This window comes from Peromyscus maniculatus, chromosome 12 (assembly GCF_049852395.1).
Source record: "Peromyscus maniculatus bairdii isolate BWxNUB_F1_BW_parent chromosome 12, HU_Pman_BW_mat_3.1, whole genome shotgun sequence".
NCBI classification, from domain to species: domain Eukaryota; kingdom Metazoa; phylum Chordata; class Mammalia; order Rodentia; family Cricetidae; genus Peromyscus; species Peromyscus maniculatus.
In genome coordinates, this window is record NC_134863.1 from 28,840,083 (window position 1) to 28,858,903 (window position 18,821).

At 47.3% G+C, this 18,821-nt stretch overlaps 1 protein-coding gene across 1 annotated transcript in view; it reads left to right on the top strand.

Moving 5' to 3' along the window:
- Positions 1-18,821, top strand: part of Fstl1 (follistatin like 1) — a 53,215-nt gene that overhangs the window by 19,600 nt on the left and 14,794 nt on the right. Inside the window, exons 3-5 of the mRNA XM_006975729.4 lie at positions 14,861-14,965; positions 17,636-17,765; positions 18,693-18,725. Coding sequence (XP_006975791.2) covers positions 14,861-14,965; positions 17,636-17,765; positions 18,693-18,725 — 268 coding nt within the window. The remainder of the gene's footprint in view (positions 1-14,860; positions 14,966-17,635; positions 17,766-18,692; positions 18,726-18,821) is intronic.

An 18,821-nucleotide genomic window follows, 5' to 3' on the forward strand; every position in this document is an offset into this window, starting at 1 on the left:
CCAGCAGTGGTGGTGCACACCTTTAATCCCAGCACTCTGGAGACAGAAGAAGTGGATCTCTGTGAATTTGAGGACAGCCTGGTCTATAGAGCGAGTTCCAGGACAGCTGGGGCTACACAGAGAAACCCTGTTTCGAAGAAAAAAAAATGGGGGCTAGCAAGATGGCTCCATGGTTAACAGCACTGGCTGATCTTCCAGAGGACCCATGTTCAATTCCCAGCACCTACATGGCAGCTCACAACTGTCTGTAACTCCTGTTCCAGGGGACCTGACACCCTCACATAGACATACATGCAGGCAAAGCACCAATGTACATAAAATAGAAATAAATAAATTATTTTTAAAAAAATGAAGTCAAAAGACAGTATAAAAAAATATGTAGGGGCTGGAGAGATGATTCAGCGGTTAAGAGCACTGGCTGTTCTTCCAGAGGACCCGGATTCAATTCCCAGCACCCACATGGCAGCTCACAACTGTCTGTAACTCCAGGATCCAAAACCCTCACACAGACATACATGCAGGCAAAACACCGATGCACACAAAATAAATAAAATAAAAATAAATAAATTATAAAAAATATGTAAGGTTTCTTAATAATACATTGAAATGATAACATTTGGGAAATATGGCTTTAATTTTTTTTTTTTTGCTTCTATTTGTTTTTGCAAAATGCTTCTTTTGGCTTTTCAGAAAAGTGGCTAGTATTGAATTCATAGATGACTTAACATTCTGAAGCTGGTATTCCATGTTTGTTAGTTAAGAAGTGGTCCAGACAACGGTCACTTTACATTGGCTGCTTTTCTGGTCAGCTGGTATACCTGACAAGTTGGAACGTTCCAGCAACAGCTCAGGGAGAACAGGCTTCCTTTGTCCCACAGTTTCAGAGAGCTCAGTCTATGACAGCGAGGAAGGCAGGGTGACAGGAGCGGAGAAGCCCCTCGTGCTGGGAACTCGCTCCTGTGGCCTCCTGTGGCCACCAACCAAGAAGCAGAGAAAAGACCAAATCAGGGACCGTCTAATCTGCAAGGCCTGCCCTAGTGACCTGCTTCCTAGCCAGGCCCTACCTCATCAGGGCTCCATGGCCTTCAAAACAGTGCCACAAGCCAAGGGCAAAATACTCAAAACGTGAGCCTGGGGTGGAGACATTTCAGATTTGAGCTACAGCATCGCTTAGCCATAGATTGCACTGGCCGTGCCTTGTCTTGAATCACATTATTAGACCATGGTGTTTCTGTTCCCTGAAACCCCACATCTGTGTTCACTCTTCACCCAAACTATGAGCTCTTCAAACATGTGCTGTGCTCTTCTTTGAGCCTCCGGCACATGGGCATAGTGTGGTTTGGGGGAGAGAGGGTGTGTGTGTGTGTGTGTGTGTGTGTGTGTGTGTGTGTGTGTGGTGTGTGGTGTGGTATGTGGTGTGTGTTTGTGGTGTGGTATGTGGTGTGTGGTGTATGTATGTGCTGTGTGTGTGATGTGGTATGTGGTGTATGTGGTGTGGTGTGTGGTGTATATGTGTGGTGGGTGTGTGTTGTGTGGTGTGGTGTGTGTATGTGTGGTGTATGTGGTATGTGTGTGTGCTGTGTGTGTGGTATGTTGTGTGGTGTGTGCGTGGTATGTGTGTGGTATGTGTGTGGTGTATGTGTGTGTGGGTGGTGTGCTATGTGGTGTATTTGTGGTGTGTGTGGTATGTTGTGTGGTGTGTATGTGGTGTGTGTGGTGTGGTATGTGGTGTATGTGTATTGTGTGGTGTGTGTGTGTGTGTGTGTGTGGTGTGTGTGATATGGTGTGTGTGTGGTGTATGGTGTGTGTGTGTGTGGTATGGTGTGTGGTATGGTATGTGGTGTGTGTGTGGTGTGGTATGTGGTGTGTGTGTGCTGTGGTGTGTGTGTGCTGTGTATGTGGTGTGTGTGGTGTGGTATGTGGTGTATGTGTATTGTGTGGTGTGTGTGTGTGGTGTATGGTGTGTGTGTGTGGTGTATGGTGTGTGTGTGTGGTGTGGTGTGTGTGTGTGTGTGTGTGTGGTGTATGGTGTGTGTGGTGTGTTTACGTGTGTGTGTGTTTGAATGTGTCTGTCATTTTAGTGCTTGATTGTTTGGCCTGTGTTTTTGTTTTTTCACTGTCTTGGAAATGGAGTGTACTCATTTCACCTTGGACAACCATAAGGCTTGTTCAAAGATTCATTTGTGTTTAGAGTCTTCCCTGTCTCCACAGGAACTGGTTTTATGTAGCTCTTAATTGGTTCTAGAAAGATCGACATTTCTCTAATCAGAATTGTTAAAATCCTGGGGACTGCCAGATCTTCCCACCTGGCCGAGCAGAGAAAGAGAGCTATGGCTAAACATTGATCCTTGTAAGTCATAAGGCGCCCTTATTACCTCAGAAATCTTGAAGAAGTCCAGGACTTGGCAGAGATCTGTACCCCACTTTTCCAGTCTGAGAGTCTGAGCATGGGTACAGGTAAATGAGGATGCTAGCCCGGGGGCTTCCAATCGCAAGCCAGAGTGGAGATCAGGGCTAACACCAGCATGGCTACACAGTAACTTATGTCAGAAAGTCCTATTAGATAGATGGCTGGAATTGCTAGCATCTGGGACGTTACTAGAGGATGCATCCTGGGTGGGCCTTACCCTCTAAACATCCTACAATTTTGTAACTGTGCTTGTGGCTGAACCAGATGCTCATAATATTCAGCCTGGATCTATTATGCCTAAAATATAGTCATTTTTGCTGCTCTCCTGGGGAACCCTGACCTTTTTCTGCACTTCCTGACCACAGGATCCCAGAGCTTTTGGTTAAGGAGTGTGCAAGAATGTACCCCAAGAAATGACCTCTCTTCGGGGGAGATTTATTAAGCCTCCCTGCTGGGAATGATTAACTACTTTATCACCAGGAAGCGCTTCAGAGGAACCATCCTCCTTTGGTGACAATGTATGAAATGGGGTTATCTTTTTAGAGAAGATAGGTGAGAGGATTTATAACGACCAAGACCTAGAAGGATAGGTATTCCCCTCACCCAAATTTCCCAGCATTCCAGTAGCAAAACCTCTAAGAATCTAGTTGAAGCAGGGCCACAAGAGGCAGTCCACATCCTGAGAAGTGATTGCTTAGATTTCTCATTGTTCCTAAGTTCATAGAGAGTTCCATTGGGGGTTTTTAGTATCTCTATGTCCCATTGAAATCCAGTCCTCAAATCTGTAACTGGGTTTCTGGGGACCCACAGATATCAGGTTAGAGTTCCTACTCTGTAATTTCCCCCATAGACCTCATGATCAATGTGATTAGGGTCTTAGTTTGTGCCTGCCCTCTGACTGGAGCTCGGTTGTCTCAGAAATGATAGATACTGAAAGCCACGTCCACAGACCCTTTTCGGCTTGTCCTGCCTTGTCTTCCCAGCGTCCCTGGCTGTACTGAAACAGAAACGAAGCTGTGGCCTGGCCTCCCCTGCCTGACCCTCAGCCTCAGACGCAGAAACAGACTGCCCAGAGAACTTCCCTCCGACAACTTCCTGCTCCCTTCCTTGGGATGCCTCTGAAGGGAAGGATAGGGAGACAGGGAGAAGCTAGACAGGACCCAAGAGCCTGGAAGCCGGCAAGCTGTGGGAGTGCCACCTGCCTCACGCGATTCCCGGGAAGACTATTCCTGGAACTCCAGGTTTCTCCTGGCCAGCAGTTTCCATGGCAACACAGTGTCTGAGCACTTCTAATTACATCTGTCTGCTTCTCCTAGAACCCTACTGAGCCACACACATATGGAGACTTCATTTAGTTGGGGGTTTCTGAGTGTTAACCCCTTCGACACTTTTAGACTAGAAAAACAACTTGTTGGGATGCGGGAATCTCGCCAGCTGTTTTGCGGCCCCACATCCCCCAAAGGAGTCTCAGGGCTTTGTCCCCATTTTTAAACTGAAGACTACACCAGGTCTCCTAGATCCATTTTGCTCAGCCTCTCTGACCTCCCTGACATCCCTGTTAGCCCCTGCTGTTGACAGAAGGCCTCAGTCTTGGTGGGCATCACAATCTCTTTGACAGTACCCAGTCCCAGGGAAAACACCCTCCATAGGTCCAGCTGAAGTCCAGACCTTCCCCTCCAGTTCTCTTCCCAGTAAATTACAGCCCATTGTGAGGAAAGCACATGAGTCAGGGTCGGGAGGTTGTGCCAGGAAACCCAGATGTTCTGCCAATAGCCAGGAGACCCGAATGTTCTGCCCCCAAAGAAGGGACCAAAGCAAGGCAAGCCTCATTTCAGGCTTCAGTTGATTGAGCAGCACATTCCCTTCACTTCCTAGGATAATGAAGGAACAGGGTTCCTAGGAAGAGGTCGCCAAACAGCTGCCCCAAGGGATCCACCCATCCCACTGTTTCTCTCACCTCGTCTCACTTGCTGATCTTGGCCTCTGCTTCCCCCATGACCAGGCCGCCACAGTGTCAGGCCACTTTTTCCCTGCCCGAATGTACACCCTGTGGTCCCACCAGACTTCGCCCACCTTCCTTCTCTCCTTCCTTCTTCGTTCAGCATGTCTCAGCTGGAGCATACGTGAATCATAGACAAGAGACACGACTGAAAGGCATTCCAGCCATCCAGTGCCTCTCTAGATGCCTCATCTGCGCACGTGTGCCCACAGAGACACACACCTGCCAGCGTCTTGTGTGGGTCTCAGACAGGCTCAGATTGGTAGAATTCCAGGCTGAATGCTAATAATGGTCTGGTGGAGATATGTGGGGTCTTCCGTCTCTGTCTGCAGAAGAATCCACCCTTGGGTTGTTTCCAGGAGAGGAGCTGGTACTGAGCCTTGCTGCCCCAACCCAGAGCGATGCCACCAAAGTCTGCCTTTAACTATTACTTCAGGTTGATTGAGTGATGTGGGTGATATACTAGGGCCTACAAAAGGACACTAACGCTTTTTTGTTTTGTTTTGTCTTGCGAGATAGGGTTTCTCTGTGTATAACCCTGGCTGTCCTGGAACTCACTCTGTAGACCAGGCTGGCCTCGAACTCACAGAGATGCGCCTGCCTGTCTCCTAAGTGCTGGGATTAAAGGCATGCGCCACCACTGCCCAGCACTAAAGCTTTATTTTTGTCCCCTAGAAGGTTGTAGCTCAGCTGCAAAGAAAAAATATATATACAGTCAACTAATTTTTTAAGTAAATTATCAAAATGGGTTCATATGAGGGGGGGCTGCAAATCAGGCAAGGAAGGAGGCGTTCATAACAATCAGAAAGAAAGGCTCGTTGAGGAGGAAGCCTGAGCTAAACCTTGAAGGACAGGAAGAATTTAAGGAAGCCAGACCATAAATCAGACTTCACAGATGGTGATAGTGTTGTTTTATTTATTTATTTATTTTTAAGCTGGTCTCGTGGGACATTCTCTGCCCATCTGAAAGCTAAAGATTCACTTAGCAATCTCTCATAGCACTGACATTTTCAAAGGGTCATGAGCTCTCGCGTGGACTTGGAAACCCCCGAGAGCCCAGGTTTGTGCCTTTCACCTGTCCTGGCCACTTACTCTACTCCCAGGTCCCTCCCTCTGCTCTCCACAGTCAAGGAGTCTAAAAAGGCCATGAGGCCAAGGATGCCAAGACCACACTCAAAGTGAAGTCACAAGAGAGAGAGAGAGAGAGGGAGAGAGAGAGACAGACCACAAGCTGTGAACTTGTTAACGTGTCTTAAGTGAAGACTGGTGTATGAGAGTCAGGCATCCAACGTGCATGGGAGCCACTGTGCAGGACAATGGCTTCTCTTCAGTATAGGGGAGTATGGTGGTCTGAGTAAGAGTGCCCCCCCCCATTGACTCTTAGATTTGGGTGCTTAGTCACTATTTGAAAGGATTAGAAGGTCTGTGACCCTGTTGGCGGAAGTGTGCCACTGTGTCATGAGGTGGGCCTTGAGAGCCTCTCTAGCACTCAGCTACTTCTCCAGCACCATGCCTGCCTTCCACCATGCTCCCCGCCATGATGATAATGGACTAACCCTCTGAAGCTGTAAGCCAGCCGCCAGTTAAATGCTTTCTTTCCTAAGAGTTGCTTTGCTCATGGTGTCTCTTCACAGCAGTACAACACTGAGACAGGGAGCCGTATGCAAATTGGGATAATGGGATTAAGCTGCAGATAGGGGTGAGGGGTAGAGTACACTACTCCCCAATCAAGATAGCTACTGTGGGTTTTTTTTTGCCACAGCCAGTTCCTTCCCTGGCAAGTGTGTGTTGCCAACAACTGCCACCCAGGTACTGCTGGAATCTTCTAACAGAGCAAGATGCCTCTTGGTTTTCTCCCTCTCCCTTCTCCCTCCCACCAAATCAGAACAAAGAACTCTGCATTCCACTCAGATTTCTTAAGAATGAATACTAATTGGTTCCTGGCTAGGGACGCCTGGGGAGATGGAGGGTCAGCTTGGGAATGAGAGCAAGCAGGGATGTAGGTCCAGATGTGGCTCTCCCTGCAGGGGATGGATGCTTCTAAAACTGGCTGTCTGGGATGGCTCAGTCAGCCCATCCTGGGGCCTTCACCACCCAGAATTGAGAGTATTGGGGATTTAGGTGTGGGGAATTTTTTTTTTTAAAGAAACTCGAGACCAACCATTTTTCTTGAACTCCATGTGGAAATAATTAGAGCATGAATGCGGAGTAAATGTGAGGCCTGGCAGCGTGAGACATACTTCAGTGACAGGTTCTTGGCAGGAAAGGAGGCTCTGCATCGCCCGTGAGTTTCCGTTAGCCATTTTCTCTTTCTTCTCCCACTCTTTCTTACAAGGCAAACATAAGTCGAGTTAAAACTTAATTAGTAGCATTCTAGTGGGGTAGAAAGTTCCAGCGGGTTCCTCACGAGGGAACTCAGCCCACTTGGTATCCATTGTTGTTTCCCTCCAGGACAGTGGTTCTGAGCCTTCCTAAGACTTCAAGCCTTTAATACAGTTTCTCATGTTGTGGTGACCGCCCGCCCCCCCCCACACACACACCACAAAATTATTTCGTTGCCTCTTCAAAACTGTAATTTTGCTACTGTTATGAATCGTAATGTAAATATCTGATATGCAGGATGATCTTAGGTGACCCCTGTGAAAAGATCGGTCAACCGCAAAGGGGGTCATGACCCACAGTTGAGAACCACTGCTCTAGAGTGATCCAAGAGGGAGTGGAAAAGCATTGTTTATGAAGTCCTTAGATTCTAAGAACCTACTCTGATGCCTCCAGCAAAAAGCCTTGAAATGCCATCAAGTTGGCATGTATACAAGCTGGTCATGGCAGACATGCCTACAATCCCAGTACCCTGGAGGCTGAGGCAGAAGGATTACTGTTAGTTCAGTACCAACCCTGACCTATACACATGGCGTGTTTGAGGTAAATCAGGGCTACCTAGTGAGACCCTGTCTCAAAAAGTCTGTAGAAAACCTTTCTCTTAGTGGGGGCATTCTAGTGAGCTTACTTGGGAGATACACATTTAATATTCAGGCTCACGTGGAGCGGTAAATGTATGAGCTAGTTAATGGAATTCAAACAATGTAAGGGACCTGGGCATCATGTCCAACCCTTGCATATCATAGATTGATAAACTGAGGCTCGAAGATGTTAAGCTTCTTCCCTAGGTCACACCATCCAGGAGGCAGGCACACTTCTAGGGTCCTGCTTCAGGTCTGTCTCTCGGGGACTGGTTCAGAGCTGTGATGCTCTCACCGTCCCATCCTACCGTTTACCAAATCACTTCTCATTTGCCGTCGTATTCATCTTTGGAGCTCGCTCTCAACTAGCCGGGCTTCTCCCCGGCTTCCTGAAACTTCCTCCTCCACTTTTCTGGTTGCTTTACCTTCAGAGCCCCCGTGCTGGGGCAGGCTATTGATTGCAGAGAAACTAAAGAGTCTGCAATCCAATGCAATCCAACCTGTACTGTGCTTGCCAAGCCCGGTACCCTGGCCCACCCCTGCATCTGCCCGGAGGGAAGGTGTCCTTTCTAATTGCAGAGACCCCTCGTGGGCTGATGGGCGCATGCTCCGCAATCCTTGGACTGTTTCCGATTTCCCTCCCCAGCACTCCTCAGCCCTCCACCCCACCCTTTCCTCCTGAGCCCATGTGTTCCTCTTCCCCCACCTCACTCCTACACAGATGACATCCAGATGTGCGTCTCTGTCCCTATTTCTAGCTGTCAGTGGGATGGATGTCCTACTGTCTGCTTAGACATGTACCCACACCTGACTCGTCACTGCCTGTCTGGTGCTCACCCTACCCTCTTGCCAAGGCTGCCTCTCTGACAGAGACATTCCTCTACTGGCTGATCCCCCAAAACCAAAGGCCTCCTCCACAGCTCTCGGGCTCACTCCTTCCTTCCCCTACACCCAGTATATTGCCAGGCCTCAATACTCTTTAGAAAGTTCTGGATGTCTTTCAACCGTATATCTACCCTCCTCCCATGAGGTGGTCTCTGAGTGCTCCCAATCCTTTCTCTGTTTCTCCCTGTGTCTACAGGGTTTATGGGTTAACCCTGCCATCCTGCAGGAAGTAGTGTGAGCCCCATCTTCAGAGTGGGTCCCCTGTTTGCAGTCTCGCAGGTGTCTACATGACAATCTCACCACCCAGCTGCATTAGCAACCTCACAAAGACAGAGGCCACATCCTCAGTTCCTTTTAGACTTAGGCTATGTCCCTGTGTCATGCTGGTCACAGACTGTTATCTTGATTAGGTTTTTTTGTTGTTGTTTTGTTTTTTGTTTGTTTGCTTGTTTTGAGTCAGAGTGTCAATTTGTTTTGTCTTGGGGTCCACAAAGGTTTCCTAGTGAGATCTGAGCTTGCTTTACACAGCAGGGCTATATTAGGGGATGGCTTGACCACGTGCATGGTCACCAGGTGTCTGGGATGATCTACACTTGGCTGTGCTGGGGGGGGGGGTGTCTTTTGTCCTTTATAAGCCCTTTAGAAGAGACAGAAGAGGCCAGTGGGTTTTGACCCAGGCCCTCCCGAGTTATCCTGTGTTTCTATCTGTCTCTCTTCTCTATATTTCTATCTACATATTTCTCACTTCTCCTTGCTCAAGGGTACCCTGGGGGGAAAAGTGGGAGCAGGTCCCCCACAGTTTCCTAAGCTAGTATGGAACTCCCAGACTAAGGTGATTTTCCTCACTCAGAGCTGGAGGGTTCAGGTGTGCTCACCACCATACCCAGCTGTGTCTTTGTGATGTAGCCCTGGTTGGTTTCGAACTCTCCGTGTAGGGCAGGCTGGCCTCAGACTCACAGAGATCTGCCTGCCTCTGCCTCCCAAGTGCTGGGTTTGCAGTTGTGTGCTGTTACCATTCTTTAATGAATATGGGCATTCATTGGTTCTAATTTTAAATGCATTTAAATTGTTTATTTACTCTCCTTGCTTGAAGAAGCCTGGAAAACTATGTCTATGCCCTACATTGGCTGTTAAAGTGGACAAATCTTTGGCTGAAGGCTGAAGAACAGAAAATGAATCTCTTGTGAAAGTCTACTAGGAAAATTTGGAACAGATAAGTGTTCTGTGCTTGGAAGTTTCACCCAGGCATTCTGAACTTTGGTATACAAAAACTTTATGTATTTGAGACAAACAACTTGATGGTTTTTATATCTGTATTTTTGGTTGTGAGCCTAGCCTTTAGCAGCTGAACCATCTCTCCAGCCCAGTGTTTTTATATTCATATACAGTCAAGCTGATGAAGACATCTGTTACCTCGAAGAAGTAGTTACTATTGTGTGCATGCCCTGAGAAGATTGAAAGTCCCTTTTCTGTGAATTAAAAACAGCCATTACAGTGTAGTTTAAAGTATATATATTTATACCATAGTCTGCAGAAACTTCTCATCTTGTATAATTGAAACTTTGTATTCCCAAATGCCATTTAATGTGAAAACTGTTCCCTGAGAGAGAGGGTCTGTGGGAGCCAAAGTATGCAAGCCACTTAGCACTGGCTTGAGATAAGCCTCATGTGCACAGGCTATTCTGCGCGGCTCTGACAGACTACAGGCCCAAAACCACTATTAGAAAGGTCTTGTTCAAGAAGGAAACAATGGAGCAAACGGAGAGTTGGATTGACCTGGATGCTAATTAAGCATCTGTTTCAGCCCTTTGACTTGGCAGGCCCCTCCCAGAACCCTGGGCTCCGTTTTGTATTCACAGTTGCGTGTTCTTCTAGAAACTGCCCCCTCCCCAAACATTCAGGCTTTTCGGCCTCTCAAAACCCGCATATGGCCCTGGTATGTTAAACTTGAGATAAGGCACTGGCTGGGAACGCACCCAAGCAAAGGACACTTAAGTGTGGAGTTGGCACGAACGCTTTGGCTCCTGCCTAGCCAATCAGGAGCACTGTTGTAGAGCGTCTCTTCCCTCTTCCGCTTCTCCGGTCCATGGTGCTCTAGCACATTCCTTTTCAAAGCAGGGGAGCAGAGACTGCGTGGGGTCATGTGATGCATGCTCCAGCTAGATTTTAGCAGCTGGAAGAGGTTTTTCATTTCCTTCCTCACGTTATCCAGCTGTACTACGGGCTTGTACTCCAGGACCCCTGTGTCCCCCGACCCCATGTCCGCACCTCCGTGGCACTCTGCCTCGGAGAGGCACGGAGAGTCTCGTGAAGTTTCCATGGCTAGTTCTGGCAAAGCAAGGAGAGCCCTTCTTGTGTCCACAAAGCCGCCCTGCCACAGAACAGTGGCAAATGGGGCTGGATATCCACCTTGGCATTAGCAGGACAGAGTGAGGGTGGGGGAGGGGGCACTGGGAAAAGGGGAAAAGAACTAAGAAGATGGTCCTGACCCAGTTCCAATTAGTGAAGTGATGCTGTATTAAGCTGACATTTATGGCTTTGTTCATAAGCTTCCATCCTTGCCAGAGCACATGGTTCCTGCAGAAACTGTTTTATTTTGCAGAAACATTTCCATGTGTGTTTTGTGCTGTTCGGGATCACCTCTGCTGGGGTTGCAAATAACCTCCTTTTCCATTTGCTTGCCAATAAATAAATACATAAATACATAAAATCATTACAGGTCTGTAAGACCTCAGGCTGAAGATGATCTTTTTCTTGGCTTTGATTTGTAGACAGAGTGGTTCATTGGAAAGCGGCTGCAGTTGAGAGCTGGAGGCCAGGGCATAGTGTCACCTGAGGACAGTCATCATGTCAGGATTTCAAATCTGGAAGAGCCTAGAGTCAAGCTCCTTTTAGAGAGCCAAAGGGGTGGGGATGGGGGGGAGAAAAAATACAAAAAATAACCTATCAAAATTGCTGAGCAGTGGTTAAGAGCACTTGCTGCCCTTCCAGGGGACCGAATTCAGTTCCCAACTTGCTAGTTCATGACCACCTGTAACTCAAGCTCCAGGGGATCCAGTACCCTCTTCTGGCATCTTTGGGTACCCACAGCATGTCCTCACACAGGATGCACATACACACAAATGCATAAATTAGAAACTGTTTTAAGTTTAAACTGATTTAAAAAGTGCTGTGCAAGCCCGCAGCAGCGTTAACATGCAAGAGCGGACAGAGAACGTTTTCATCCGGTAAAAGGCGGGGCGGTTGGGCATTCCTTTGCCCAGAGGAATTGGTAGTGTGAAAATTAGCCGTGAGACTAAGCTCTTCCAAGTCTGACTTGCTGTGCACATGCAGAAAGCAACATGGACACAGGTTAGACTGCCTCCCCAGATTGGCAGATCATCCTTCTGCCCGTGGCCACCCTCTTCGCCCTCATCCCTGCACTCCTCAGGGAGGACAGAGCTGGGTAGAGCTGCAGCGGCCAGGAAGGCTCTTCCGCATTGCGGCTCCGGGCTGTGTGAGACAAAGAGAGAGATTGCCACCTATCGACAGACGCGTCACCTGCAGAGAGAATGCTTGTGTAACTCCCAGCTTCCCCGTCCCTGAGCTCTGTCAAAGGCCCCCCAGGGGTTGCTGGGCCCTCCACTCAGCGGTATCTTTCCACTGTGAAAACAGGGGAAAATGCGGCTATGACAGTCCAAGGTGGCCGTGACAGCATTTCAGGGGGGAAACTGAAAATCAATCACCCACCGTAGTGACAGTTGTATAGCACACGGCATGTCCCATTTAATTCTCAGCACAGTTCTAACCATCAGTATTTCATATTTGCACCTGAGAAAACAGGTTTGAAGAGACTACCTTGCTCATGGCCGTGACCGTGGCGGATATGGAAGAGAGGTGGATATGAGAGTCGGGTATCAGCTCCAAATGCCTAATGTGCTCAGTACGGTCTCCTTACACTTCCTATTGTATCACCCATATTCCCACTATAATTCCCCTAACCTTAAGTCATACGGACTTTAAAATAAACTAAATGTAGAAGAATTATTTCCCTTTGGTTGGAGGAAAATCCAACGCTGTCATTTTAAGGTCAGATTCCTCACCTGTAAAATGGGGATAATATGGCATCAGAACTAGGGACTTAATAGAGCAGCATCACCTGTGGTAGGTCACTTTGCAGGATGCCAGGTGGTTATGAATGGGTGCTTAGTCATCAGTGAGCTGAATACAGGCTCCTGTCATTTTTGGTTTTGGGACCTAAGGCAAATTATTTGACCTTTTGGAGCCTGAATGTCCTCGTTGGTAAAATGGGGCCAGTAATACTATCCATGTTCTTATTGGGTTAGCCATGCAGTAAGGTGAAATTGTGTGTATGAAAACATTTTGCAAGTTTTAATCGTACTCTTCAAACGTTAGTTGTTAGGGTGCAAGAAAAAGGTATTCTTCTCCAAACATATTTTTGAGAACTACTTCCGCAAATGACTTCTGTTGGATCCAGCCTCCCCAGAACAGCTTTTATTTGTAGTATTTATCAAAAAGGGGTGGGGTGAGACGGTTCAGTGGGTAAAGGCACTTGCGGCCAAGCCTGACAACCTGAGTTCGATCCCTGGGACTCACCTGATGGAAAGAGAGACCCGGCTCCCACAAGCTGTCCCCTGTCTTCCTCACATACCCTGACGGGTGCACCCCTACCCCACACAGATAAATACACAATAAGCACACACACACACACACACACACACACACACACACACACACACACGAGACAAAATGCTCTCAATGCTCCGGGCTCTTCTGCAAGCAGCCTGTAAGCTATTCCCATTGATCACACTTTTTTTGTGCTATATTTACTCCTGTTTCACAGATGAGGAAATGCATGGCTGGAAGAAGAATCCGAGGGACTAATTAGGGACACATGGGGAGCGTTTTGAGTGCAGACATATGGCCAGGCTCACTGTTGTGTGCATTTGTGCATCTCTTGCTCATTTGATGGGCCCGTGGGTTAGAGTTCTGGGTGGGGAAGAGACCACCCGAGTTATTTTTTACAACAACCAGCAATCGCTTTTTCCCTTCCCGTCTAGCTTTGCTTTGTGCTCCGAGGCACAGCTCCCACAAGAGGGAGGGCCCTGTCTGGATTTTATCCACACACACACACTCCCACTCCCTACCCCCAGCCCCCAGCCCCGTTTAGGAAACAGAGCTCTGAATCCATTCCTCCAACCTTCAGAGAAATACTTCCTCTTTTCTTCACTGCCAGCATTTTTGAATTCTACTTAGCAATATTAAAGAAAAATACAAAAAAAACTGGTTTAGCAACAGCATGAAAACCAATGAGATGTGAAAATGCAAATGAGCTCTAGACCAATGAGAGCCCTGCACGGCGGGCAAGCTGGCTTAGAGGGAGAAAAGAATAACCTGGAGTTTGCAAAGTAGCCTCCAGGTGGCAGCAGAGCAGCTATTTTTGGACCGGTCTCACGGATCTCAAGCTCTGCAATTTTGGGGCTTTGTTTTAGTTTGTTTTTGACCTGTTCTTGGTTCCCCGTTTAAGAAATCTTCTGTTACAACCTCGTGGATATGAGTTTTTAGATGACACGGTAGGCGTGGGCTAGAAGCATGAACGTTGCGTTTACCCCGGTCATTCCTAGGCTTCTTCCATTTTGGCTGCTGCGTAGCCAGCTCCAGCCCAGCAGGCTTAGGCCCGGAAGCTTGTAGCACTTCAGCCTGCCCAGCCTCGCTGAGAACAGGGCCAAGGAGGAATCCTGTTCTCTGTTTATCCACCGCGACTGCGGGGCTGAATGGTCAAAGAGTTTGGCCCTCTACCTCCAGTGAATGGGAGTAAAGCAATGTACCGCCAACAAACTGGTGCCCATCCAAAGCCGCATTTTCATGTGGCTTACGGGCCTTCCTGGGCCTTCCTTTCCTTGCCGTTCTGTTCCATGTGTCTGAACAGGAATCCTGACCAGCAAAAGGCTTGTGGGCCATTCTGCTCTCTTCGGGGTGCTTTGGTCCTGTTATCTTACAGCCTGGGCACATAGAGTGGCTGAATGATCAAACAATAGCATGTCCACGTTTTTAGCCATTCTCTTGGCCTCCGGGATGGTATTGCTGTGAACATCTGTTGGTGTTAAAATGTCTGGATGTGTCTCCAGTGTTTCCATTTCTTCCTGGCTTAGTCTTCTCATACTTAAAGAATCAGTTAAGGGTGTGGAATCTTCAGACAGCTTCACCGATTCTCTCATACACTTCTGCTCCCTGGGGCTACCGCTGTCCCACGTCCATATGTGTGTTTTAGATACTTCCTCGCTGGGAGCCACAGAGTTCACGAGGTCAAAGACTGACCTTTGTATCTCAGGCCTTAGCACAGGCCTAGCTTTCTCACAGACGCTCAATGTGTATCTTTTTAAAATGAGGAAAAATGCAAGAAAGTCTCTCTTGCTTTGCTCTTAGGGGAGCAATCTGGGGTTCCTGAACCTGAGCCAGAACAATGCCTGTGAGATCGGTGTCCATTATTGGAGGACAACTTTAGGCAGACCAGAGTCCCAAGCCTGAAAGGTCATCACCACCATGGTTTTACCCTGTGGTGGGCTCGTCTCAGTAACATGGCTTCCCTTATGATTTGTATTTTAGGAAGAGCCAAGGAGCAAATCCAAGATCTGTGCCAATGTGTTTTGTGGAGCTGGCCGGGAATGTGCAGTCACAGAGAAGGGGGAGCCCACGTGCCTCTGCATTGAGGTAGGTCCTGACAGCGACTGTGGAAAGTTCCAGGGATCCCATCATTTCTATAAACACACAGCTTGTCTATCCCAAAGACACATGGAAAGGTTTCCCCTAGGGTTAAGAGTGAAATCCCTGATTTTTAATTACATTTTAAAAGAGATAGCTTTTCATTTATTAAAAAAAAAAAATGTTTAGGGAGGCTGGAGAGCTAACTCAGTAGGAAACATGCTTGGTGTATTCAAAGCCTCAGGACCCACACAGATGCCTGGTGTGGTAGCAGGAGTCTTTGACCCCAGTACTGAGGGAGAGAGGCAACTCCATGGAGTTCATTGACCAGCAATTCTAGGCAAATCCTGAACTTCAGACTTAATGGGAACTCTATCTCAGAAAATTATACAAAGTACAACCAAGGACAATACCCAATATGGACCTCTGGCTGCTATACACATGTGCGCGTGTACACGCGTGTACACACACACACACACACACACACACACACACACACGCAAGGAAATGGGACCAGTTTAGATGTCCACCAGCAGATGGACAGATGGTGAAAGCTGTAGTCCATGAACACAATGAAATATTATTCAGCTGTAAAGGAAAGTGGCATTTGTAGGAAAATAGATGGACCTGGAAGGTGTGATATTAAGTAAGGCGATTCAAACTCAGAAAGAAAACGAACAATGTAAAGAGGTATACGAGTGGGTGTGGTCTAAAAGGTAAAACTGAGGTTGAGAGAGTCGTGTTAAACTGTGGTAGCAGGTGAGGAAGGATGGTATTAAATTAAGGATTGTTTTATGTGTCAAATAGTGTAGGTATTTGGACATTGTACTACCAAAAAAACTCTCACTTCTCACTAGTCTGAGGACATGGCATTAACAGCTTTTCTACGCACCAGAGTTTCCACTATTTTATACAAAATACTATTTCCACACATAGGCCTATGCAATGTGTACATTGTACTCTTTAATGTGCCTGTGGCGGCCTCCCAGATGAACACAGATTTTAAGATTTTTAAGCAGCCGAATAGTACTTAGTGATGTAAATGTATTCATGGTTTCCTTAGAGATGGATACGTAAGTGGTTGTCTGGGTTGTTTACCCCCACAACAACAGCATCCTTTTGCCAGTCGCCTTTATTTCTTAGTGTTGAAGGCCACTGGGGGCCTGCTGGGTCAAAGGATATGCAAATTTTTAAATTACCAGACAGAATGTGGGCTTTGAAGTTTTGTTTCTAAATGGCATTTGAAGGGCAAAATGAGCCTCTGAGAACTAGGCAAGACTTTAATACATTTTCATTCTTAATGTGAATGTAAATAGCACTGGCCATGGGCTTTTCTTTTCTCCCTTTTTATCAAGCCACTCCATACCCTGGAAATGGGCTTTTCTGTAAATACTACCGTTAGTCTCTGGCCCCTGACTCATTGCATCCAAATGGAGAGTGTACCAGCTTGAATCCTACAACCTGATCCCACTGGGTTCCCTTCACCCTGGCAGCCTGCACTAGAAGGATGCTGACCACCATGTGGTAACGTAAATTAGACTCCGACAATAGTCTCAGCGTGTCCATAGATAACGGTGTGATTTTTGAGCAAATGAATTCCCAGGAATTGCTGTAAAGATAAGCCCATGTTGGGTTTGTTCAGCACCCAAAGCATCATAGCAAGCACCCTACAGTAAATGTTGGCTGAACGAATAAATGAAGTTCACCTTTCTTCATGTATGAAACGGAGGGGTTGGACTTCTTTCCTGACTCAGGAAGGGGGTCCAACCATTTTAACATCTGTTTTCTTGTCTTTGTACCTCTAGTAGCCCTAGTCTGCCTACAAGCCAGATGAGCTTTAGTCCACATTTCTGTCCATAATGACTTCCTGTAATCTTTCACCCTCATTGTCAGCCTTACAACAGTGGTTGGGAAATTAGGTCAAAAGCTGAACGGCTCCCAAACACTACAGAGCACAAGAAATCTTTGTCATTTGGCCCTGGAAGAATTGGGGGGGGGGCGGTTGCATACATTTGTGCATGTAGTTTCCATGCCCCCAACTCTCAGCCCTGACTCTTTCCTATCATGGAAAGTAGGATCACTCTGCTTCTGTTTCCATAACAGAATGCCTGAGCTGGGCACGTTCTAAATCGTAGAAGTATACTTCTCCCCATTCTGGAGGCTGTGACATGCAGGATCAAAACAAATTCATTTAATGTCTGTCGAGGGCCTGGTCTCTACTTGCAAAGGAACCCCTGAGCACAGTGTTCTCACATGGCAAATGTAGAAGGGCCAAAGGGCCAAATGCTGTGTGAAACCTCTTTGGAAAGGCCTTAATTCCGTTCCTGAGGAAGGCGCTCTGGTGACGTCATCATCTCCCGGAAGCCTAGCTTCTCTGTGCTATTGCACTAGGGATACGTGCAATTCGACATTTCAGCCAAAGGAGGGTGTTCGTGTACATGCATCTTGGCACTGGACCAGGATGGACGGAGGGGCATGGAGAACTCAAGGTTGTAGGATGCCTGTTGTATCAAGTGGAGTAGAGTCACCGATGATGACTAGAGCTGGGGTTCCTTGGGCCCTGGTGATTATGTACATGCTCCATCTCTGTTGGTGGTGAGTCACCCGACAAGATGGCTGTGTGAGTGCGTGTTCCAGCCTGCCTGGCTACACAAACATCCCCCTGCCGATCTGTTTCAGCAATGCAAACCTCACAAGAGGCCTGTGTGTGGCAGTAATGGCAAGACCTACCTCAACCATTGTGAGCTCCACAGAGATGCCTGCCTCACTGGATCCAAGATCCAGGTTGATTATGATGGACACTGCAAAGGTAAGGCATGCAGTCATCGCTGAATGGCAGGTCCTGTGATAGGGAGACAAAGACAGAAACCATAGCAATGTGGCCTGGTGACCACACAACCATTTGGAGATGCTCCTTCCTAACATTCCGAAGCCTGCTAGGGCCTTTTGCCCTGTGTTTCCTGCATCAGACCTGGGTACGATCTCAGCATCACCTGCAGCCAGAGAGTAAATATGGTGACTGCATCAATAATCAATAATGGTATAACTGTCCTTAAAAGGAATTCCACACCTTTTAGAAAAAGTTGAGCAATTTCTCCAATTCCTGCTTTTAAAATTTAGGGATTTCTCAGCCTAGTAACACGCCTCCTTTATTTTCACTCTTGTCTTTATGATCAGTTGGAAAGATGGATTCCCAAGCATGAGAATTCCCAAGCACCAGACCTTTCCAAGCCTGCCCAGCCATTCCATCCTTGACTTTCCCCAGAAAAACACGAAGCTTTATTCCAGACACCAGTCTCGTCTTTGTCCCTGGGCAAAACTAATCTCTGTATGAAGTTTTGAAATCCCAGGGACTGTTCAACCCAGAAGGAAGAAATAGAAATCTGGAAGGGCAGTCCATTGTCCACAGGCAGGAAGGATCCCAGCCTCCGACCCTACAAGAAAGAAAAGGATATAAGAACTGGAGGTGGGGACTGGAGAGATGGCTCACTAGTTAAGAGAATTGGCTGCTCTTCCAGAGGACCTGGGTTCAGCTCCCTAGGCATACACAATAGTGCACAGACATCCATGCAGGCAAAACACACATACACATAAAATAAAAATAAATCTTAATTTAAAAAAGAATTTAAGACAAAATGATGACAAGATTGCAAGACTTCAGAGTTTTAATTTCAAAAATCATTGACATATTCTTTTATTCTTCACTTTGCATCACACATCTTCTTTTTTCTTGCAGAAAAGAAGTCTGTGAGTCCATCTGCCAGCCCAAGTAAGTACCTGACCTTTCTGCAGTGTGTGCGCATCTTAGGGAGGAGACTTATCATGGAGGAAGCGACTTGTCTTCCGAGGTCCCCACTGAGCTGCC